The sequence below is a fragment of the Musa acuminata genome, chromosome BXJ1-5 (genome assembly GCF_036884655.1).
Source record: "Musa acuminata AAA Group cultivar baxijiao chromosome BXJ1-5, Cavendish_Baxijiao_AAA, whole genome shotgun sequence".
Taxonomy (NCBI): Eukaryota; Viridiplantae; Streptophyta; class Magnoliopsida; order Zingiberales; family Musaceae; genus Musa; species Musa acuminata.
Genome location: NC_088331.1, coordinates 10,271,471 through 10,296,194, shown reverse-complemented (window position 1 = coordinate 10,296,194; position 24,724 = coordinate 10,271,471). Strand labels below are relative to the sequence as shown.

General features: G+C 38.5%; 3 protein-coding genes across 7 annotated transcripts; 1 reads left to right on the top strand and 2 right to left on the bottom strand.

Moving 5' to 3' along the window:
• Positions 1 to 226: 226 nt before the first annotated feature.
• LOC103984917 (serine/threonine-protein kinase PBL27) lies at positions 227 to 3,783 on the bottom strand. The gene is made up of 5 exons (XM_065182994.1): positions 3,099 to 3,783; positions 2,055 to 2,239; positions 1,753 to 1,939; positions 1,042 to 1,409; positions 227 to 937 (listed from the first exon to the last, which is right to left on the bottom strand). Exons 1-5 carry the CDS (start codon positions 3,196 to 3,198, stop codon positions 683 to 685), a joined length of 1,095 nt encoding a protein of 364 aa, XP_065039066.1. The 5' UTR covers positions 3,199 to 3,783; the 3' UTR covers positions 227 to 682.
• A 1,739-nt stretch (positions 3,784 to 5,522) lies between these two features.
• LOC135673738 (uncharacterized) lies at positions 5,523 to 13,947 on the top strand. Of its 2 annotated transcripts, none has more exons than XM_065182992.1 (10): positions 5,523 to 5,700; positions 6,217 to 6,426; positions 6,580 to 6,836; positions 7,010 to 7,416; positions 7,595 to 7,704; positions 7,875 to 8,093; positions 8,840 to 10,059; positions 10,153 to 10,270; positions 10,884 to 10,964; positions 13,171 to 13,947. In XM_065182992.1, the coding sequence occupies exons 4-10, from the start codon at positions 7,371 to 7,373 to the stop codon at positions 13,249 to 13,251; spliced, it is 1,875 nt and encodes a 624-aa protein (XP_065039064.1). In that variant the 5' UTR covers positions 5,523 to 5,700; positions 6,217 to 6,426; positions 6,580 to 6,836; positions 7,010 to 7,370; the 3' UTR covers positions 13,252 to 13,947. The 2 variants fall into 2 exon arrangements, with proteins under 2 accessions (XP_065039064.1, XP_065039063.1); XM_065182991.1 differs by having other exon boundaries at positions 7,010 to 7,467.
• On the bottom strand, positions 13,601 to 23,513 carry LOC135673737 (E3 ubiquitin-protein ligase UPL4-like). Of its 4 annotated transcripts, none has more exons than XM_065182987.1 (18): positions 23,235 to 23,513; positions 22,574 to 23,151; positions 22,365 to 22,475; positions 22,154 to 22,270; positions 21,868 to 22,026; positions 21,600 to 21,761; positions 19,742 to 19,897; positions 19,541 to 19,662; positions 18,341 to 19,454; positions 18,079 to 18,142; positions 16,713 to 17,899; positions 16,394 to 16,609; positions 16,209 to 16,313; positions 14,775 to 14,855; positions 14,620 to 14,688; positions 14,397 to 14,525; positions 14,222 to 14,308; positions 13,601 to 14,020 (listed from the first exon to the last, which is right to left on the bottom strand). In XM_065182987.1, exons 2-18 carry the CDS (start codon positions 23,144 to 23,146, stop codon positions 13,955 to 13,957), a joined length of 4,518 nt encoding a protein of 1,505 aa, XP_065039059.1. In that variant the 5' UTR covers positions 23,147 to 23,151; positions 23,235 to 23,513; the 3' UTR covers positions 13,601 to 13,954. The 4 variants fall into 4 exon arrangements, with proteins under 4 accessions (XP_065039059.1, XP_065039060.1, XP_065039061.1 ...); XM_065182988.1 differs by having other exon boundaries at positions 14,222 to 14,305; XM_065182989.1 differs by having other exon boundaries at positions 22,574 to 23,128.
• Between the last annotated feature and the right edge of the window lie 1,211 nt (positions 23,514 to 24,724).

Genomic DNA, 24,724 nt, shown 5'->3' with positions numbered 1-24,724 from the left:
TAGAGTCCTCGCCTAAGAAGAAACATGATTAAATGTTTCAATATATATAGGGATCCCAATATAATTTTTAAAAAAATAAAATAAAATAAAATATTAAAGATAATTAATTTAAATAAATATATATATATAATTAATTCTATAAAAAAATATGTTTACTTGGAGTGAAAATTATTGAGATCAAGAGTCAAAAACCCAATATATATAATAATCCTTTAATCTATTTGCCTATTGTGATCAACATGCGATGCCAACATGCAACTATTCAAGTTGATCGGAGAAGGCCAATCTAGGATTGCATATAGAACTAGCTGAGATCACAGTTCATATCCTCCTTTTTTTCTCTTACGGCCACTCACAGGTGGCCTAATAGAAGTATCTCTTCATGAATTTATTCTTATAGACATGAGTAAACACACACGCCTTATGTTAATTCAAGATCATTGCAGACTTTTCGACACATATCCTGAAATCTTATACGCTCTCATGCTGTGTGGTGATTAGAGAGAGTCAAACACACAGACAAGTAACAACAAGCTCGGTAAACCCATCCCACAAGGCCTCACTCCTCATGGTAGGATTATTCCCTATGATGTGTTGATTTCGAAGAAGAACACCACTCCATGGCCTCCGCAACTCGACAGTCGTAGTCCTCACTCACTCTTCCTCATCTGCTTCTGCCGCATCAATCCATTCTTTCTTCCGGTGGTGGTGAATTGGGTGCCGGAGCAGAGTCTACTTGAGGGCCCGCCGACTCTGTCGTAAGAAAGCTTAGCGTCATGACTACATCAGCCATTAACGGGCGCACCGAAGCCTCTTCTTGGAGACACATCGCGGCGACGGCCACCGCTTGGCTCAAGCCTTTTGATGGATACTCCCCTTGCAGAAGTGGATCGACGAGCTCCGGGAACCTTTTCTGGTCTCTGAACATCGGCATCGCCTGCGGAAATCAGCAACAAAATAAGATCTTACATAAACATGTCCTCGAAACTGAAACTCGATGATCCACAGCACGTATCTACGTTCGGAGGGTTGATTTCATACCCAAGCAACAAGGTTCGGTTCATTCGTGTCCATGACACTCTTCCCCGTGATCAACTCGAGCATCACGACTCCAAAACTGTAGACGTCTGACTTCAAGGTAAGCTGACCTGTTCTCGTGTATTCAGGTGAACTGTAGCCATTGGTGTCCATCACCATCGACGATACATGGACTTTGTCCCCCTTTGCAAGCCCAATATCAGAGAGTTTTGGGTTGAAATCTTCGTCGAGCAGAATGGTGGATGGTTTAAGCTCACGGTAGATCACAGGCGGGTCGGCGCTCTCGTGCAAAAACTCTAGACCTTGAGCGGTGCCATATGCTATCTTCATCCTAGTATACCAGCTTATAGGTTTCTGATCAGCTGAGGTACCTGGAAACAGGAAAAAATGATGTTACTGGTTTCTGCAATAGCATATCAAATTACTTGCTTACAATGATTATTATTACTCTTATCGAAGGAAATATTTTAAGCCTAAGCAACTTTAGAAGCATCATCCCGGCTTTCTTGCACCAACTATGGTTCAAGAAAATTCACCTATCTAACTATGGTTCAAGATAATTCATACAATGAAGAACACAAGGTTTCCATGGACAAGACAATAGGTATGATAGAAAAGAGCAGTAGTCTTCAGACGGGAATCGTGCAAGAAACAGATGAATTCCACGAAGAACAGCATGCGAAAATACAAAACGAACTATTGTTAAGACAGTACCATGCAAATGGTCTTCCAAAGAGCCCGTAGGCATATACTCATAGACCAAGAGTCTTTGATCACCATCGGCGCAGTATCCGATAAGCTTGATTAGATTTTGATGTTGGAGGAGACTCAGCGCCTTTACTTCAGCAAGAAAATCTTGGCCTTGGTACCCATTCCTGTCTAGTTGTTTAACAGCTACAGTCTATACCCCAAAGTTTGAATTTTATGAGTAACCATATGGCTCAGAGTAAGAATTAACCTTACAAATGTCACAATAAGCTACTACAAGACTAGATCATAGATTTAACTGTGTTTACCTGGCCATTATTCTCGAGGCAGCCCTTGTAAACTCTTCCGAACCCTTCTTCACCCAAGAGGAATTCGGGTCGAAAGTTCTTGGTAGCCGAAGCAAGCTCACGGAATGTAAATGTCTGTGCTGCAATACTTCCATTTCCAGCATCCTGTTGAGCTTCTTCCACCGAGGCCTTTTGTGTCGGATGCCCTGCACAATGAAGAAGTTTGCAAGCAAAACTATGAGAAGGCATGAGGAGTCACAGACTGACTTTACATTTACAGAAAATGAGATACATCTGATCAATGTCACATTACACCAATGTAACCTAGACAAAGGGATTCCCAAAAAAAAAAAAAAAAATCGATTGCCGTCGCCTAGTCATAATCCGAGGCAATGCTTCAGAATCCTCTCTGAATTCTATCGAGCTCTTTTATGAGTACAATTCTAAATAAAGACAGGCACCGAAAGCAAATGATTTAGAGTTTGGACTTGGCAGCAAAAGAAGCAATTTATTCCGAGTAACACCTGCTTCTTGCAATGGTTCATAATCCCAATTGAGTCAAAGATTGAGCCCTTCGCTTAGCTAAATGTGTCTGGTAAAGCTCGCGATTATAAAGTGAAATAGGCAACCGATTTCTATGTTTGTAATTTGCATGCTTCTACACACCTGATGAAGGCAAAGTAGAACTTCATTTGACTGATGTACCATTTACAACATTTCTAGAACGAAACCGATGTGAATTAGTCATCCCTGGATTGCAGAAGATAAATTCTCAGATGTCAGATGATCAATTCACAAAGCTATCGAAATAGCATATCGATGTTTTGAATTGGGGTTTTCTGTTATGCAGTAGTAATTTGGTTGTGTTTTTCACATAATTTACATAAAAAATGAGCCATTCTTGCTGTGCCCCTCCCTTACAGAAAAGAAAAAGGAAGATCTACGCATTCTGGAATTAACCTAAAAATTCGAAGGAGACAAAAAGACGTGAAAATTCTAAGTTTGAATCAAAGAGCAGACGAAGAAATAGCACGAGATGATGGTGGCAAGCAACAGAAAACTCACCGGGCTTTTCTGTCAGTTCATTGTCCTTAACGACGCGTGCGACCGGAGATAGATCCTCCTCTGCGGCGCTCTTCCTCGAAAAACAAGGAAAGCAGCTCATTTCGTAGAACACCACTCGAGTTACCTTCGATTCTCCTCGACAGCCTCAAATCTCCAGGCATAATCCAGGCTCTATCGTCAACAAACTACAAACATTTCTTTTTTTCTGAAAAGGCATGTAAAAAGCATCCAATTTACCAAAAGGAATCAAAAATTTCCGGCACCCGAGCCCTGAAATCCTCAAAAATTCGGAAAATTTCAACACGGGGTTGGAAATTTCGACAGGTCAAGGTCAGGAAAACAACACGTCCAGATCGAGATCACCACGATAACTCCAAACCGGGGTTGGGGGGGTGGGGGTGGGGGCGCAAATTTGTCGAATTTTCATCCAAGACGCCCCTGAAAGGCTTGAAAGCCCTTCCGGGGAGATCAGAGTCCCTGAGGGGGGAGCAAGTCGGCTCAAAGAACGATCTTTTATTAGGGGAGGGAGGCGAAGAAGGGAATAAATGGGGCAAGTGCTTGGGCAACGGGTACCGGTGGCTCCTCCGGAAGTGGTGGGTGGGATTTGAGGACATCTGCAACGCCCTCGGCACGAGACCTCGATCCAAATTCGCGGGGCGGAGAGAGACGAGGAGGAATCCCCGTTGGCAATCTTCCGGTAATTATGGACTACAGAACCGAAGGAAAGAAGGGTGGGGACGAGAGAGAGAGAGGGAGAGCGAGCGAGCGAGCGAGCGAGAAGGGCGGGAACAAGTCAATAGAACATCCGCTAGATCACGAGCTACGAAGCTTTATGATTCGTGCACAAGATCTGATGGGCTTATCTAATCGGGTTAGCTACGTTTAGCATCACAGGTTTACATTTTAAAAGTTATATCGATATTCCTATAGTTATGAATATAAAATATTTAATCTAATTTCTGGTCGTATTATCGATTCGGAAGATAACGGACATGCTTACGTGCAGAAATAATACTAAAAATAGATAATTCTCTCTCCTTCTGACTTCGTCCTCCCATCAATTTTACTATTCTTTTGAATGATCTATCCAACGGCGATGACAACTTCTTTTATCTCTTGCATCATTTCATTTCTTCTATTTCATTATCCCCTTTTCAACTTCGTTATTCTCTTGGACGACCTACCCAACGAAAGCGTCGATGGTGATTCTCATCTCTTGCACTCTAATTTCTACTACTTTACTATAGTATTTGTCGCCCTTGTCCTTGGGCTTCATAGAGGTTAGAGGCGACGCTCGAATCTCATATGGGATGCCATGATCAGCAAAGAATCACCGACCTTATGCTAAGCTAAAGGCGTTGGGAAGAATAGCGAAGCAAAAGACATGAAACAGTACAATATATAAGGATTGCTATCAATGCCACTAACGAGTTAGGATGTCTAAGAGGATAGCAAAGTAGAAGAAATGAAATGATACATGAGATGTTTATCGTCACTAACACTATTGTTGGATAGGGTGTCTAAGAGGATAATAAAGTTGAATGTGAAGATCAAGCCAAAGATAGAAATGAGGTAACGAATTACCTATTTTTAACGTTATTTTTACATTTGACAGTAGGTGCAATATTTTCTGTTAGTATAGTCGATAACACGAGGAGAAATAAGATTAAATTTTTTACTTTTGTAACTATAAAAATATCAATATAATATTTTAAAATATAAAGATCGAAATACTAAAGATAACTTATAATTAGCCTTTTCTAATTTGAGTTTTGGATAATTTTATTCTGAATTATTTGATTTGGGTCTAGTCATTAACTTATGATAAATGATGACTTTTAATTTACGATTAATCTTTAAATTAAATCCGAAGTGTTTTGACACAAAATATATTATTTTTATTTTTATTTTTTGCTGCCCCTTTACTTATAACTCAACGTAATTAGTACCATATTCATATATTTCGTATGGTCTCTTTAAATATAAATGACGATATATACATAATATTTTTTTATGATATCAAAATATTATAATATTATTATAAATAACATAATAATATATCGATTTATCTTATGGATCGGATCCATTCGATGTGAAGGAAAAGATCAAAAACATTTTGGAGATAAGGTACTAATAAGAAAAATAGAAATATAAAAACCACCAATTAGAAAAGCCGAAAGATTTGTCCGGAAATTCGCACAATATTAACAAAAAACAAAGTTGCTACTTCTTTTCTATCATACAACACCAATATTAGTTCGCCACGTGTCCGAGCTGATCACCATGGGTCCCCCGTCGACGAGAGTGGACTCGCACGTGCGGTCTCACTTTTCCCGCTCCCACCCGTTTTAAAATTTCCACGCCCAAAATAAATAAATAAATAAATAAATAAAAAGACAAACACAACCGCGATCCGAAGGCCGCCTTTGGCGCCCCGAAATTAAAAGGGAGGAGACGCTCGCAGACAAGATGGAGCCTCTCGGCCATTTTTAGATGGGATCGCGCTTCCGTCCTCCCGATCTCTCCCTCACCTCGGTGGAGGATGGTTCCGACGCCTCGAGGCCGCCGCTGCCGCCCATGGCGAACCCTAGCTCATCAGCAGGCGAGCTCCCCTCTCTCCTCTTTCGCTCTCTCTCTCCTCGGGTCAGGGTCGGTGCCGTTAGGGTTTCCTGTTTGGAACAACTCCTGCAATTCCGCGCTTTCTTTCTCTTCCTAGGTCTTGGGAAGGTATGCGTTCTGTGTTTATCCTTGAATTAGAGTTGCTCTGTCAGATTCTTGAGCCGTCCGTGGTGGCGCTTGAAATGAAAGGCAGGTCATCCAGAAATCCCTTTCACATTAGCTTTTCGCCTGTACGTTTCTAGATGTTTAACGCACACGATGAAGTTGTGATGTGGACCCTTTCGTAGGCGACTATCTTGACTTTGTTGGGTTTATTCTGCTCGGGTACCGTGCGGGGCACTCGGTTTGGTAGAAAGAAAAGAAAGTGTATTGGATCATCAATATCAAATCAGCTATTATCATTGTTGTAACAATCTTTAAGTTGGATGACCTCTATCTATATATACATGTTTGGGAAAGTAGCATGTTTTTAGTGTGGACTTTATCTTATCGAATGCAGGACTTGCTGAACATAAGGTTCAGCTGGTACGGACTTGTAAATCACCCAAAGATATGAGCAACAAAGAGAATATTTCCACTATTGAAGAAGATGGTTTGGATGTTTCAACCTTCTGCAAGGTGGAATCAGTGCAGAAGAGGAGCAAAAAGTCTGGACGGTGTAATCTGAGGAAAAGCTTAGCTTGGAACCAAGCATTCCTAACCGAAGAAGGTACTTTAATTTTATCACTAATTCTCTAGTATCTGATTTAGTAGAAGGTGCTTTAGTTTTATCACTAATCATATCACTAATTCTCTACTAAGAAGGTACTGATTTCTTACAATTTACTTAATCATGTCCCTGAAATTTTATCACTCTCATCAGGTGTGCTAGATCCACTGGAGCTGTCTATCCTCGGTGGGTCTTCCATGAAGCAGAAGGAGAGTGTTCTCTCTGTAATTAATGGACAACTGTCACCACTATTGGGGTTCCATAAGTCAGATGTTACAACGCCATGTGATGCTGTTGGACAGAAGACTATTGGCAAAATGCATGTGCAATCTGGAGGAAGAAAATTGAAAGATAGCAATTTAATTGGCAAGTTTGATGCATCAATTCAGGAAGAACAGCAAGAGTTGATGGTTAGTATTTCGCAAGTCAGCTCTATGATATCTTCTTTTCCATGTGATTTTGTATGAACCATCGTAGGTGACACTTCAGTATTCCCAATATGCATATACAACTTCCTTTATGCCACTAATCAGATATTACAAGTGAAGATTTATATGCTCATATCATTTTCTGCAATCTCTAGGTCTCAGGAGTTATATCAACGAGCAAGCGCACAACAAAAAGTGTGCCACGACTACCGGCTGCATCTTCATATCCTTTTACATTCCTCTTCCAAAAAGAATATTTGGATACTTATTATCAGAGGGGATTTGACAGATTCTAGATCTTTTTCATTTGCCTAATTTTTTTTAATAAATTTAATATTCATTAGTTGCTCTATTTATGGAGGTAAGGATTCATATATTGACCCTCCTCATTGCTTCATTCACTGATTCGTCCTTTTATTTTAATAACTTCAAAAACCATAATCTTAACTCCACTGTACACAAAAGAGAGTTGCAAGCTCAAATGCAGCAAATCCTACATCAAAAATTCCGAAGTTTATGCCTACAAAGTCACATGCTGCCTCTCTTACACCTACTTCCAGAGGTGACATTTCAACCCCAAGGGACTTTACTTTAGACCAACGTGCCACGATGGGTACTCTTTCTAAATTTGATTTTATTTTGTCTAAATGATTCTTGAGAAGTCTGTTAATATATTTTGGTGAAGTTTGTTGGCCATATTTAGTATTCTGTACTATCTGTATGACATATTGGAATTGCAGTTTATACGGAGCAGAATTCTAGTGTGAGGTGTTTTCCATCAAACATGAGAAACCAATCCACTTGTGCTCAATCATCCAAATCTTCTGCAGTTAATTCTCATAGGCCCTTGGTGAGGAACAACATGTTCATTGAGTCTGTTATTGATCTTTTTTAAATCTGTATATGGCATCAAACTGAATAATGTAGTATTAGTTATACTATTTATTTCCATTCAGTTTTGGTTTGGCATGCATTGATCAAATTAGAAAGTCCACTGAAAGGTGTTTATTTATTTTCTAGGTTCCCTTGATGGAGAGAGGTGTGAAAGGTTTTAGTTTGATGTCAGATTCATCAGCTTCTAAAGTTGTGCAGGGAACAATAATTTCTTGTAACTCCAGTAAAGAATCTTCATCATATCCTTCAAAAGCCTATCATGCTGCAGGAGGTGCTCTTGCACCAGGACATGCAAAACCATCTGCGTTGCGGATGCCTTCACCATCGTTGGGATTTTTTCAACAGGTAACATCTACCATTATGTTTCTATATCAATTTCTTGCTGCATATTGGATACACAAAAAGTTGAACTGGGCAAAATCATTCTAATTAAAGAGAAAAAAAAAGGTGACATTTGCTAATTGGTTTTTAATAAACTTTAATTTGTATTAAATATCATCTCCTTCTGTTGTCATGCTTCATAAGGGAAGGTAGAAATGCAAAATTCTGCTTAATGAATATAATGACGGTTATCAAATAATTGACAGCATACATGCAGCGGATGCACATCAACGTTTCCAACACTTCAAAATAGGGTTCCTATGTGATTATTAAATAAATGTTGGATGATAATTAAGAAGTCAATTTGAAGCTATTCCTATGATACAACAATGAGCACATGTTTGAGTTTTTGGAAAGTTTCAAACTTATACCAGTTCATAACAGCAGCTAAACCACCATAAAGATATCATAACCACAATGGTGTTCTGTTTCAACTTTTTAACTGAAAGATGTTCAAAATGGAAGGTCGAGAAATTAACTAATTTATAAGCTTAATATATATGACAGCCACTGTGAGTAATTTTTTATAATTTTTTTTTGTCTGATTAGTTGTGCACCAACATACCTTATGGTATGTCTGCATGTTTGCTCATGCAGGTGCCCGTCAACTATCAAATTAGATTATTTAATGTTCTCAATCAGATGATTTTGAACTCCATGACTAGTTATTTTTGACAGTATTCGTTATTTAATATTTACTGATATTGTAGGGCAAGCGTCCTTCATATTGCCCCCAACCTCAAGTAAATGTTCAACCGCCCCGACCTACTATTCCTTGTATAAGAGCAAGTAAGATAAGGCCCACAGAAGAATCGAGGCTTTTGCCTACTTCGACTTGGCAAAAATCTTTGAAGGGCCTTCCTGCTCCAGAATCTTTTGCTGGGACTATAATTTCTAGCAAAATGGAGAACTCTTTGGTAGCTATCTCTTTACCCTCATCCAACGGAAATGTTGTGCATCCATCAACGAGGGAAAATGTTTCAAAGATGCAAAGGGACAAGATGGCTATAGGAGCCTCTGGAAGGTTGTCAGACAGCCAGACAAGTGGTCAACAAGCCTTAAAGAGGTATCGGTCACTAATTGATGATGATTTTGCACACCCTCAAGTTTTGTCATCAGGAAACCCAGAACATAATGTTGACAAGGAAGTACCTTTTGTGAGTAGCTCAGTGCTGAAGATGAATAACAAGCTTTTGGTTCATGAAAGTAGATTACCTGTGGTACCACTGAAAGTTAATATCCCTGAGGATGTCCACCATACATGCTTGCCTACCAAAATAAATCATGCAAGTGAAACTGAATTATCTGAAGCAAGCTCTCTGTGTAAACTAAATGCAGATGTGTTAGATGAAGGTGCTTCAGAATTGGATAACAAGGCCAAACGACCACTGTCAGAATATACAGGGTGGGTTGCTCATGCTGTCTCAGAACAGGGTGGGTTGGCAGCTAGGAATTCAAATTCATTGCCAGATCTAGAGGTTGGCATTTCATCGAGATTTGTTGAATTTTCTGCTTTAACCAAATCACCTTTGAGATGGAGTAAAACGAAAGTAGTAGGTTCTGGCTCTTGTAACAGTTCAGAATCAGGTTGTTCTTTAGCTCAAGAAACATGTGCTGTGGACGATTCAGAAATCCACCATGTGACACGTATCTCTTCAGAGGAAACCATGTCATCTTTGACTTCAAGCAAAGAACACATAGCTGGTTCTGATTTCATTAGCAATACAGAAGTAGACTGTTCAGCACATAACACAGGCATACATGTTGAGAAAGCAAATTTAGGAATGAATAATTTGGCTGCTATAGTGTCTAGTTTACCAGAGGATCCTCAACCTACGGCATCAACTGACAGTAAATGTCATGATTTTAGAGTGTGTTTTGATAATAAGGATCCTATCAACTTAAAGGAAGAGGGAACCTTGGTGCCCAAGTAAGTACTTGTTATATAAGTTGAGCTACTTTCATCTTGTTCAGGATAAATGTGAATGCATCAAAGTTTTCTTTTTCTCTTATTTATCTCCAGTGGCAGCAAGAATGATCAGAAGGATAGAGTGCAGCAAGATATTACCCATCTGAAACATCACTTGAATGCTGTCCCATTCACCGATGAGTGGCTTGCTGCTATTGAGGCTTTTGGGGAGGTCAGTTAATGCTGATGAAAAGTTTTCAGGATTGACTATTTTTGCTTTAGTTCCTTCAAATAATTGGATTAAATGAGTATAGACTTTTTATTGATTCCAACAGGAATTAAAATGTTAAGACTGTTTGTTTTCTCAAACCTGTCCAGACTCAGACATGTCTCTCTCCCTGGTGTCTTTTGCTTTTGTGTTTCCAATAATGATTGAAGAGCAATACTATTAAGAATGAAGCTGGTTCTTAAGTGATGGTGAAACATAGTGCAGAAAGTAGTCGATTGACAATTGTTGAAAACAAAGCTAAATTAAGAAGCTTGTTAAGACAAAAATCATTAATTTGTTATTGCTTTTTGGTATAAGGATGAAAACCCAAAACTTATGGTGGATGATAGCTGTAGCAAATGATTTTTTTGTCTGTTAGTTTATGCCATACCTGACATCAGGTTGCTTCTACCAAGAATACTTTGGAACAGCATTATCATATTCTCCTACATCTATCTAATGATTCCACTCCTTTCTTTTACCTGCATATCATACATAAGGTCATAGATTCATAGGAAGCACTCAGCTCATCTATTTTGCATATGTTGGCAAGCACTCATGGATCAGCTATTAACAGGAAATATTGGAGTTGAAAACAGGCCCTGTACAAAATTCTCCACCAGACAAGACTCTTCCTAAACCTGGTCGATGGTCACCGGTATGCCATCTTCTCTTCCTTTTTATTAGTATGGTACAAGCTTACACATTATTTCATTTAGATTGTGCTCAGGCATGGTGGCAATGTGTATATTTTCTAAGAGTTTGATTAATTTGTTTATTTGGAAACCGAAAGTTTAGGATGGAACGGGATTTTAGACTTACACTGGAACAGGATTTTAGACTTACACTATGAAATTAATGTCTTGTCACCAACTTTAGATTAAAAAATTCAGGCAACAACAAGGCAAAATTTCCTTGTAGGTTTGATAATAATATTATGAGAAATTATATTATACGTTGTCGTTTAATGATAATATAGAAAAAATAATATGCATGATATGAAATATAAGATAAGATAGAGCAATTTTTGGATGCATTTTTTCCTTTGAAAAGGAAAGGTGGTAATTTATCTTTATTTCCATTTTGATTTTACTTTTTTCTTCTTTATCTCATTCTCCTTTTTATTTTTTAATTTTATCTCCCTTTTCCCTTCTTCCCTTTAGTCTACTTATTCTTTTATTCTCTTCTAAAAGTATATGTTAGACTAATCATTCAACACATTATTGCTACGTGGAAGAGAAGATGAAGCTTTCTTTTTGTCATTTATGATCAGAAAGACAATCATAAGTTTCCTTTTTTTGCCATTTGTGACTATAAAGACAATCACAAGTTTTCTTCTTATCCTTTATGATCAGAAAGACAATCACAAGCTCTCTTCTTACCCTTTATGATTAAGTATAAAAGCTCACTTTTAACACAGAGAAGAGAGGAACTTCTTTGGATTCTTTACGTTCGTACTCGTACACCTCAGGATACTAATTTGGGCGTTGGAGAGATCGAGTTAAGAAACACTGGTCTTCATGCAAGTGACACCAGAAAAGGACAACCTAACTTTGTGAAGAGAAATCCATCACGGTGGAGGCATAAGGTAAAATATGCTCGAGATGTGTGAGTAAAAAAAAACATGATCTATATGAAGAGAAATTCGCTACAACGGAGGCATAAGGTCAAATGTGCCCGAAGCATGTGAGTCGAGAAAATCTGACCCGCGTGGAGAGATTCATTATGATGGAGGCGCAAGGCCGAATGTGCTTGAGGCGCATGAGTTAGGAAAACCCGACCCATGTGAAGAAAAATCCATCATGATAGAGGCACAAGGTAAAATATGTCCGAGGCGTATGCGTTGGGAAAACTCGACTCGCATGAAGAGAAATTTGTCATGACGGAGGCACAAGATCAAATGTGCTTGAGGCATATGAGTCGGGATATCACGACTTGTGTGAGGAGAAATTCACCACGATGAAAATATAGGCCAAAATATGCTCCAGACATGTGAATCTTGGACGTTCTCATGTCAGATGAGCTAAACGTCGCATTTTGAGTTCCTCTCGCAAAAGGCTCGAAGCACGTCTTGGGGAGGGGGGGGGTAAATGATAGGGGATATATTATCAACTAATCATTCGACACGTTACCATGTATTGCCCAGAGAGAGAAGAAGAAGAAGTTTCATTTTTGTTATTTATGACTAGAAAGACAATCACAAGCTTCCTTCTTACCATCTATTACCAGAAAGGTAATCACAAACTTTTTTCTTGCCATTTATAATTAGAAAAGTAATCGTAAGCTTTCTTCTTGTGCTTTATAACCTGGTATAAAAGTTCTCCTTTAACACAGAGAAGAGAGGAACTTCTTTGGACTACTCGCATCTGCACTTGTATACCTCGGGTTACTAATATGATTCTCAAAGGGATTAGGTCGGAAAATCTTTTCGGTCCTTGGTTTTAGGTGGCACTTTAGGAGCTTGGTGTTTTCATCTCGAAGGCACTTTGGATAATTTTGTGCATACAAAGACTCCTTTACTTTGTATTTTTCGTTAATGTGATGATGCATCTTGATGAGGGGCATCGATGAAGGCGTGTCACCAGATTTGTCATGCTGATGATTGGCAACACGGGTAAATGATTTTGTGCAGGAAGAAATCGAAGCGTTTTTAGTCATATTTTGATAATTATGGCTTTGTGTGTATTATAATATATAACTTTTTCTTTTTGTGGAATCCGACTTGAATCATATCATCTTACTGGTCCAACTTGAGATCAGCCCAACCTGGGTGGATTGAACTCCAATCAGGTTATAAAATGTTTTGTGCTTCTATTGCTGTGACCATTTGGTGGTCTTGTGTTTTTATGTGGTGGGCTCTGCAGGTTAAACGGAAAGCTCAGGACGTAGGACCATTTGATTGCACGAAGCATTCGACAAATCTGTCACCCCCTGATTCCTCCTAACCCGTCGGTTGCCTCGTATGAAGAGACCTCTTGGTGATCTCAGAGTTTCGATTTGCTCAGCATGATCTGCTTGTACGTCATACTTTTCAATGTACAGACAGTTTCATAAACCTATGAACGCGAATAAAATGGCGAACTGCACGGTTTTTTTTTTTCATATTTATTTTTAGGGTTGAATATGTTATATTTATTTCGAGGGTTGAATATGTTTCCTCGAACACGGTCTAATTGGTACATCATGAATCGCTACTTATCTATCGTGTCATCATCATCTACAATGTTGAGATCCCGTTAAAACGCTTGTTTGGAACAAGCTTTATATATATACATGCAGGCAGCTACGAGAAGATTGATGGAAACAGGGAGTATATAATATTATATACAAGTCCTACATACCCTTTTTTTTTATTATTTGTACACATAAATGACAGCATGAAGCCACATAAATAAAAGGAGTTTTGCAAGTAAAAAAAAAGCCCTATTCACAGTTTTCTGTACACCCCATTTGCATCACCAGAACTCTGTACAATTGCTGCGATGGGCTTCCCTTTGTTCTGCACAATCTGCCCACCGTGTGCTGTGCCATCCCCCCCTATATACAACCTCTAACCTGGTAGCATGTTTACAGTTTTACAGTATCGACTACGGTGTTCAATGTGCCTTGATTCACTTAAAAAAAAAAAAAAAGTCAAAGTGCAGCCTTCTACGAGAGGTGAAATGACCCCTGGCCTTCTGTTATCGCGTAAAGCAATTTATGTCTCATCTTCTCCTGCAAACCAGTGATGTGATTAGTTCAATATTTTTTCACATGGTTACACCACCTAAAATGTCTGAAAAAAAAAAGCTACTGCAACGCTCGAGATAAAATTAGCACAACGAGATTATCGTTTTACAGTTGGGAAAGAGAATGGTTCTACCAGATGGATGTGGGGATGAGATGCAACAAAGGAAACATGGACATTGTACTTACCTTAGAAGAGTAAGGTGGGAGCTTTAGATAATTAGCGCAAGTCATGACGCTCGGCAAATCCATATCGGCATCACAACTACTGTGCTGCTATTAAAAACATAAGCAGAAATAAAAATGTAAGGCTCATGCAATTTCAGGTGGTACGTCATATTAAGGTGATAATAATTTTTCTAACCTTACGAACCACTGTCAACTTTGGTTTGAGTGCAGCTAAGCCTCCAGGTGGGAGACGAGGAGAGCCCGTAACAAATTGCAAGAAAGCCCTACGCTGATCTCGCTCAAGCTCTTGTATGATTTCTAGAAACTGAAGATAAAAATATTCAGAGTGATATAATATAGTAGATGGGACATAGAAACATTTCTAGCTATGCACTAGAGAGATTTTGTGGGATACTGACACTAACTACAGTAGGGCTGCTTCCCGTATAACCATGATCGAAGTTGATGTGATCGACGAGCTCAGTGAACTGTGAAGAAAGAATAATTATGACTATCTAGGAGCACTAGATTAGCATCTAAAGGGGGAAAAGGAGGAGGTGGAAATAATACATACATCCCAACAATCTTGTTCTCCACAGAGCAACCGTTCCAGCTCGTCTTTGGTAAAAATTTGAAGAGCTTTTAAAGAGAACACCTAAACAAAATAGTAGACAGTAAGATCACATGGAAAATGAAAAGGTATTTGGAGGAAAACAAATCAGTAGCAATCATTGCTTTGGCACCGAATTGGAACGAGCAACATAAGTGAATCACTTATAAAGATCATAACAAGCATAATATCTTGCTAATTAACTTTCCAAAGACAACAAGCCAATAAGCAGAGGGACACTCATGCAGCCCACACTCATGTCTTGGGGATAAATCAGTACACCTAGTTAATGACTAAGCATTTTTACCCTTCTCTACGATACCTAATGCATGAGAAGATAGCTTTCTAAATTTTCCAAGGATTAGGATGCCTGAGTTCTGCAATGACTTCCTTATTCATGCAAATGCCATTAGAACAACCATTTTGTCCATGCATGAACCAAGAATAAACAATAAAATTCCATTCCAGATGGAATATGCATCACAAGAATTGCTCATAATGGCACAACAGTTCTTCAACCTTCCTTGTTTCTAATGTTTGACCTAAACAATATAATTAATGAAATTCCAAAAGGTCTAACAAAAAGGTGTTACCTTCCAACAAAATGTGAAAACCAACCAACAATCAAACAGATAATCTGCATTTCGTCTATCAAAAGAACTCTGCATTTGAATTATTTTGGTTCTCCGTCAAGTGCATAATGCTGAAGATCTACATTCAGGATATTTCGGTTCTATCAAGTTTGTATCCTTGGTTTTCCTTCAAAGGATGGGGATCAATTAAATAGTAAGAATAGCACCAAGATGCAGATTCCCCTTGTCTTCTTCTTTCTAATGTTACTTGGTAACCTAACCTTTTGAGGTCTAAGCCATATTAAAAGCTCTTCGGTTTGCCTCTGTTATTTAAGAAATGCCCCTTGCGATAAAATTCACAGATACTGATGGACCTTTACTACTGCCTAGTTGCATGGTAAAAACATGATGCAAAAGTATAATTTCAAGGTCTATTGCATATCAAGATTCATATATTTTACTATTAGCATATCTACGGTCTCTTATATGAAGAAAAGAAAATGTAAGTTGCAGAGTCTGCCAGCAGTAGCACAAAAACATGTGGTGGAATATTTTGAGTAGCATCAGTCTGCCCCCTTATGCTCCATACCAAAGACCTAACCACACCACCAAAGTCCACAGAAAAGAATTTTTGCAGAGCAGATGGAAGCTTCCTTTTACAAAGGGCTTACTGGAAATTCTCAATTTATATTAACAAATAAATTAAGAAGCCCCCATCAAAAAATAAGAGAGGAAGAGTCAAGGCTAAATATGATTAATCACAATTATAAGAAACAGTGTTAACAATGTTGTTTTATGATGCAGTAAAATAAAATGCAAAATATACCTCATTAAATCCAGATTTGAAAGCATCAATTTGCCTTGAAATCCCACTGCCAATTGTTGCATCAACAACCATTGTGACATATTCTTCCAAGTTAACAATATTCACCTATTAGAAAAACAACTAAAGTTAAAAGATGACAAGCTCATGAACAAAGAGGACCTTATTTATCTTGTTCTATGTATTACCATTTTTGTACTCTCTGATAGAAGTGGATAATCAGGGAAGCCGGGAAGAGTGAAATCAAGACAAAGATCCTTAACACTGGTATTCCTGTAACATAAATTTGAAGAGTCTCCAGAAATTGATTCCAAAAATCTTTTCCTATTGACAAGAGCTTGAAACTCCAACATAGTCCTTCCAAGTTCTGGATCAATTGACTGGATATCACATATACTGAGCTCCTACAGAAGTGTGTAACAAGTTCATTCCATGGTCAGATTATGAAACAATCAATAATATAAACTACAGTTCTCAAACAAAACAATCATAGGACTTCAAAAGAACCTGCTCAAGTATAATCTTGTAGAAGGCCCTAGAAAATGGTATATCTAGGATCCTCCCATCTTTAATTGCCTTCGCCACAAGCTTCCCGAGAAGAAGAAACATTTTAATCACTTCAGGAAATTCAGCAACACCCGAGACATCTGTTGATGTTGACCATGGACGAGGAAATAGTCCAAAGGGAGCTAGCACAAATTCAGAATAACCATCAATGGTACTTCTTCCTGCATAACTAAGATCCCCTCTCCACATACCCAATCCAACCTTTTGAAATTCGTGACTTGCTAATGTAAAGAACTCCATTGTGGGACCTAGGCCAGTACCCACTTCCTCAGCGTATTCCACTTCAAGAGTTCCCTTACTTTGAGCATGTAATTTCATCATTTTCACAGCACTTTCAAGAATATTGTTGCGATTGACTATGAACTTCTTACGTAAAGAACCTGAATATGAATGTCGATCATTTAAGGAGTTGGTACCACTACCATCTAAGTTCTGTATGTTATTCTGCTGACTTCTTAAAGAACCAAATGTTGTAAGGTAGAAGTACTTCCGTCTTGCCTCAAAAGAAAATAAGAAAGGGCATGCAGCCATTAACTGGCCACACCATGATGGCATGCAACCAGTGGTTAATACCAACGGGTCTTGCATTTGTTGCTCCAACTTATCATTTAATTTACTGTTCACAAACTCAACCTGTGGAATTGAAGAAACTATCACCTTCAGATCATCAAAGTTCTCTATTCTCCCTTCGGCAAAAGCATTGAGTCTCTCATCGCTCAACAGTTGAAACAAATAGTGATTCATTCCCTCGAAAATCTTCAACATAAACAAGACATCATACGAGGCATTCAATTTATCGATTTTACACGGAAGCTCAGCTAGCAGAAAAGGATACTTCCAATCTGAGAATCCATGTTTATTCCAAAAGACAGATGACTGAGGAACACAATTAAGCATTTCACTATCATTTGCTTTTGGTTCCGCACTTTTATAGGTTAATTTGTACACTTCACTCCAGAACTTTGATCCCACAACCATATCAAATTCTGCACCTTTCTGTTCTTCAAGAACTGCTTGATAAATGGTCATAGAGGAATCAAGTTGTTTCCCTCTTAAACTGAAAGTTAACTTTGGTTTTGCACTTCCAATGCTTGGAGATGCTGAACTTCCTTCAGTGACTTCCTTGGCTGCAGAAGCAAAGAAAGAGGTAAGACACAGTAAGTAAAAAAGAAATGTGATGAGAGATTTATTCATATTAAAAGAAAATTAATAATTTCACTTAGCTGAAAACTTAGACATGTGGTTTCATTACTATTAATGACTGACAAGAATCATATGTAAGCTTCCATTGTTGGGAAAATCTTACCAGACATAGTCTGTTTTGGACTACTGTCTACTGCAGGTAAATATTGTTCTTCTTGCCTGCTTACCTGAAGTACAATAAAGTAAAAGCAACTATAAGAGAAGGGCTCATCCAAAGCACTTGATATCTTGCTTCAATCTGATTTAAAAGCCACTTTTTACATTATAACTTGATTGCTACGTGTATGATAATATATGATCAATTCTTTCACACTAGAAGCAATATAATACAAATGCAAAAGGAGTATCGGTAACAGGAAGTGCACCTCAGCAGAGTTGGAAATACATGACTCCTGTGAGATGTTTGTGTGTGTCTCTATAGGATTCTTTTCTGAGACATGTTTTATCCCTGAAGTAGTGTCATCTGCTTTCCTATCTGCAGACTCTGTCCGATGTCCATTCTTGCCTTTGTTAACTTTCGGCCAAAGATATCCTTCTAAAGCATCAAAGGATGAAGAAATATCAACATTTACGACATTGTCCAAGTCAGATAAGTTTGTATCCTCATTTTGACGCACAAAACGTACTCTTAAACAGGGATTCTTAGTGATGCCTCTGACAGGGATATCTGTATAAGTGTTTCTCAGCTTGAAACCATGGCTTAGAATAACAGGAAAATTATCCAAAGAAGACAATGCATTCTGAAATTTCTTCAATAATACTGCCAAAAGCATGTTATCCCAACTCTGACCAGGATTTGATAAGCAAATGGAAGAAAATATCTGAAATCTCTTCAGTACAGTAAGAGTGTGACTTGATAAGTCAATAGCACTGGTAGTTCCCAATAGATACTTGCCATTCGATAAATAACAAGACAGAAATCTTGCAATACCACTCTCAATGAACTCAAAGGTAGACATAGACTCTCCCTCAGAGAACTCTCTCATGACTTGAAGTAATATTTGAGTCAGGTTCTCTTCATTTTGAAGGCAACCATCACTAGTGGAACAACTATCCACATTATCATTTAATACTGTGCACAAGATTTTGAGTTTTTGAAGAGTTTCTGTAAAGCCCATCTCAGAATCCACTGCTTCATGGGTAAAGTAGGTAGTCTTTATGTGCCTTGCCAAACTTTGAATACTATCTTTTTGAAGCCTGCATGTTTTTGATTCAGAGGCTGAAACCCTAGATGAATTAAAAGCATGGCACATACATCTCGAAGTATCTCTTACAACCATGTGATCATTGGAGTGTTCCGATACAGAATCTGAGCATTTCTCTTGCACTAAAAGTGCAGCGTCAATTGCATAAACTACCCCCTCCTTAATAAAAGAGCTTAAGAAGACAGCAGGAAGTTTTTGCATCAGAACCTCAACAGTCTTCAGTGTCAAAAATAACACGTGTGGATCTTTCCGGGACAAAAGTCCTGCCAAAAAACTGCCAAATAAACCATTAACAAGTGCTCATGAGTTGAACAAACATCTCCACATGTTAATGTCATCATTTACTTGACTTATACTCACCTTGAGATGTTTGTACTTTTGATTGAGTCTAGAAGAATGTCAGGTGTGCTGAAATAGGCAATACTGTTTATAATTGAAACACAGGCATAACATACGTATGCATTTGCACCAGAATTCACCACCTGCACCAAATAAGAGAGGAATACAAGGGTTAGCACAATAACATTAGGACTATTTGGAGTATTACTTGTAGAAACATACCTGAACAGAGACAGGAAGAATGTCCGTAGAAAACTCATGCAAGAAATTAGGTTGATCTACTAGAATCTTCTCCTTGGCTAGTTCTATCTGATCATCTGGAACATCTCTTAATACTGGCGGGATCAACTGATTAGCTAACTTAAGAACTTCATATACCTGCAGAATGAAGTAGTTCTTCAATAGTGCCATTAAAGTGATCAGAAGGAATTATGTCCTAGGTTGTTTCTATTTGAACAAAATAAGTTTTTTTCTTGTGTTAAGCAAACAAAAATTTTACAATAGCAATAACACAACTTCACGGATTTGAAGAACAGCAAGTTGTAGTTGCAATGAACTCATTTCATTAGTTTTGGAACATTCAGCATGTAACAGACTAAAGGATGAGATCACAAAATGGTGGAGAGTTGGACTTGATTATAAAGTATAAATTAGTGATGGAATTTAAAAAATTAAATTTGATAATCGAAAAAAGATATTTTTATAAATCATGGAGCCTTTTTTATGTCTGATGCTTCAAGAGATGGTCCCAAAGTACTAAGAGAAAAGCCTGTGTGATCATGAGGAAAGTGGAACGCATTAGCAAACAGTATTAGGCATGGTATACTTTAGGATGAGGAAAGAACACTCTTCAACAAGTTAGATTTTGCCATAATTGTCTAAAAGAATCATCAAATGACAATTTTACTTACTATCAGTACAAACAATATATAATAAGTTGCTATTCATTTATAATAAATTTAGCCATGACAATAATTTTTTTCATTTATACTAAGTTGTTATTATCCTCAATATATCCTTACAGTATTATGTTACTCATATTATTTCATACAGAATAAGGATGCTAATTAATTATTATATATTATTTATCGTGATTTTTAACTATTTATCCAAACATCATAAACAAATGTATGTCATATATAAAAATCAATTGATCTATGTTGTATCCCATCCTTTTTTCCTCAATGTTTTACGTACATCATTTTTCATTTCTTTCTGCTATAGAATTCTTTTAAATTTCCACATACTATATTGCTCTTTAATTCTTTAGCTCCTGTTAATCCAAATGACCACCATTTTTGCCCCTTTGTAACAATTCTTTTTCTTTGTCCACCTCCATTCCATTATGCCATGTAACCTTTTTTTTTAATTTTTCCACTATTTATCACCACTATGTTGGCCATGTGCATAGAACACTTAAAACCAGTTCCAATCAATTGTATTATAACTCTTTCAAAAGACAAAAGCTATTGCTTTCGGAATTTTCTAGAAATTCTCCACATGATCATCGGCAATGTTACTTGATCCATCTCTTTCTGCAAATCAAACTTGTTAGGAGTATGGCTTTGGTGTAAGAAACATGGTGTCAGCTTGGAAGATATCATATAACTTCCTTGGACCCTACTGCAGCTCTCTGGCTTTGTAGATTTAATCTGGACGGCGATAATAATTTCCTTCACAATCGAAGCTTTTTACACTGCTTTAGTTAATAATTATGAGATAAAGGAGGACAGAAAGTATGTCACAAGGAAACTTGTGTTACTTCCAACTTCTTAACAAATTTATTCCTTTTGGTTTCCTATGGATGAATATGCTAGTTGAAAAAATTCAGTTTCCATAAAAGTGTGACAAGAGAGAACTCTAATAATCATTAATTATATACTTGGTATGCAAGTCACAGCTTTGAGTATTTCTACCAGAGTTAACTCTGATAAGCTTCCATAAAGAAATAACAGGAAAAAAAAAAACCTTCATGGGACATTGGCCTAGTTAGTCATCCATTCTGTGACATGGAACATAAGAAATTATAAGATTTATACTAATAACTACTTCACGAAGCTGGATATTTTCAAAGTAAAACCTGATTGGTTTGCATATCTTGAACAGACATGTAAGCAGAATCACGTAACATGTCAGAACTCATCAAGATGCCCATCAAAGTGCGACTTATATTAAGCTCGAAGAGAGTCTGAACTGCCACAAGGGAGCTAGTGGCAAGCTTCCTGAGAAGACCAATCAAACCCTGGAAGTTAAAACAGCAGAATTAAGTCTGTTAAAAAGAATAGATATCAGAGCAACAGCACCAGCAGTAGGTAATAAATGCCAAGTCATTTGTAACAAAAACATACAGAATAAGTTGCCCGACTAAGTGATCTATGACCATCATTAGCAATCAAATTCAGCGACTTCTGTATAATCCCATGCTTGCAGAGTTCATCCAGCAATTCGGAGGAACCAGCAAAACAATCCGTTATCCTTACCAGACAAGCAGCAACAGTTTCTACCAGCTGCCATACACAGAACAGATTAAATGCAGTTTTACCAAATAATCTAACCATTAGTTAAAAGAGAAGGATTAACAAGATACTGTTTTTTTTCTCAATTATAATTAAGGGCTACGAAGAGCTAAAGTACCTTATGATCCTCATATTGGAGAAGAGAGCACAGAATAGGAACAGATTCGATGACAATCGTAGAGCAATCAGGAGGAAGCTTCTTGCACACGTTCGCTACAGTTGAAACCGCCACTCGCTGAATAGAGTACATCAAATAATATTTGACAAATTAGTATCTTAATCAAATATGAACAGATCTTTAAAACATTAAACCATGATGTTCTACAGACCTGAGGATTCGTTGGAAAGAAATCAATGTAAGTTAAGACAGCAGCGATTGTTCCAGCTTGCAAGCATGGAACTGGTTGCTTCCGCGATATCTTTTCTAATGCTTGTAAGCTCTAGTCATATTGCAGGAAATAAATACTCCACTGTAAACTGTGAATGGATAATTCTATCATACAGAATCAAATGAGAGAAAAATACCGCGAGCAAGTACCTGCTCTGCCACGTCCAAGTATTCGATCGCCAACAGCCTCCCGCAGAGGACAGGCAGTGCTCCATGCCGGACAATGGCTTCGGCCGACCTCGGCATCGCGTCACAGAGGTACGTGAGCGCTCTTATGGCCAAAAGCATGACGTCGGGGCTGCTCTCGTGGCTGGCAAGCTTCACGAGCGGCGGCACGACCGTCTCCAGCGGGAAGTACCCGACGGCATCCTCCATGCAGAAAGAAAGCACCTCGCAGAGCTCGGTCAGCGCCGCCAGCTGCGCCGAGCCCCCAGAGCCGTCATCGAGGAGGCCGGAGAAGACCCTCTGCAGCCTTCCCCGCCCCACAAGGTTTCGGGAGTCGTATCCCCCAGCGAAATCGTCGGAGTCGCATGAGCCGTAGCCAGAGTCCCCGGCCCGATCGGACCTCCCGGACGAGGACGACTCCATCTCGCTATCCGTCTGCGGAGGGGGGGGCGGCAGGGAGGATGAGGTGGAGGAGCAGGGACGGAACTCGGACGAGCTGCACGCCCGCTTCTCCTGCGACCGCCCGTCAATGGCCTCGCGCTTCCGATTTCGATCCATCACGCCTTCAACGATTATAGTTAAAATCAAACAAGAAAAAATGGACGAAATCAAAGGAAGAAGACGGGATTCTCTGAAGATCGGATACCCAAAGATTGGTGGACGACGGGGTTGCTCGTGCCCTGCGGCGATCAGACGACGACGAAGAAGAAGAAGAAGAAGAAGAGAGAGAGGGTTTCGAGGTCGATCGCCGAGGGGATGATGCGACGACTGGGAATTGCGATTTGCTTCTACCGCTATCTATAGACACAACGATTTCGATTCGTGGAACGATTCGTCTGTTACGGCTTTCTCCCTTCTTTTTTATCGTGATTATTTTGGTGACCGGATTCGATTTCCTTTATTTCCCCTCTCCACTCCTATCTATTCCCCCTTCCTTGTTTGATGCCAATTGATTTCCGTTAAGGGTGTTTTGGTTGGATTAAGCCGGTCGTGGCACCGCCGTAGACGAATGGTCTAACTAACAAAGCTAGGTTGGGTTGGGTTGGGTTGGGCCGAGTCACACCACGAATCGGTTCAGGCGGTGGATCGGATCCACGCAGGCTCTAAATCTTGAATTCAACCGTGAAAGAAGTCATTAGCCTTTATACGATGTGGCAGCATCATAAATGGCTACTCTGCCCATCTAATTCTACTTAAAATATTAAATTCTATAAAAATAATTTCTTTCTTTAAATTAAAAATATTTAAATTTTAATTTATCATAAATAGATGCATTATGTGCAAAGAAGTAAGATCTATCGTACCGTACCGTACTAGCGTTTCGACCGAAGCTCGATACCGGTACGGTACGGTATACCGCTCGATACACCCAGGTGTATCGAGCACTGTAGCACTGTTACAGTATAGTGCTATAGAGCTATAGTGCACTGCTACAGTGCTCGGTACAGTACCGGGCGGTCCACGTACCGTTGGCCTGTCGGACCGATACGTACCGTCCGTACCGGACGGTATGATCTGGTACGACAGACCTTGCAAAGAAGATACTATGCTATGGAATACTTCTTTGTACACATCACATGCAACAACAAGAAGCGCTTTGGATTTAGATATGAATATATATATATATATATATATATATATATATATATATATATGTTATGATATTAATAATATAGCTAGTTGGAAATTAATAATAATAATAATAATAAATACAGTAACATTAATAATAGATAGCTCTTTGGAAAGTTTAGCAAAGTAGGCTGCTCTTGGCATGTTTAATACATGAATCTGAACATAATATAAGAAATGCTTCATAGGGATAATGATTCAAAATAGCATGCAAATGGAATCTTTATTCCCAAGCATAATTACAAGGAACAGATTGGCATTTCTTAAATCACAGATAAAGCATATACTTCAAGTAGGTTAGGACTAGAATCCACTCAGCATGGTAGTCCTTTGCTGGTTGCAGTAAGATAATTGCATGATTAACAAGGAAAGCATAGGATACCAATTCAATCTAAGATTTTAAGTTTATATCAAATTATAGATCAAACCTAATATGTATCATCAAACTCTTTTAGACTTCTCTTAATCCTTTACTAATCTGTCTCACACATGAATATTCTCATAATA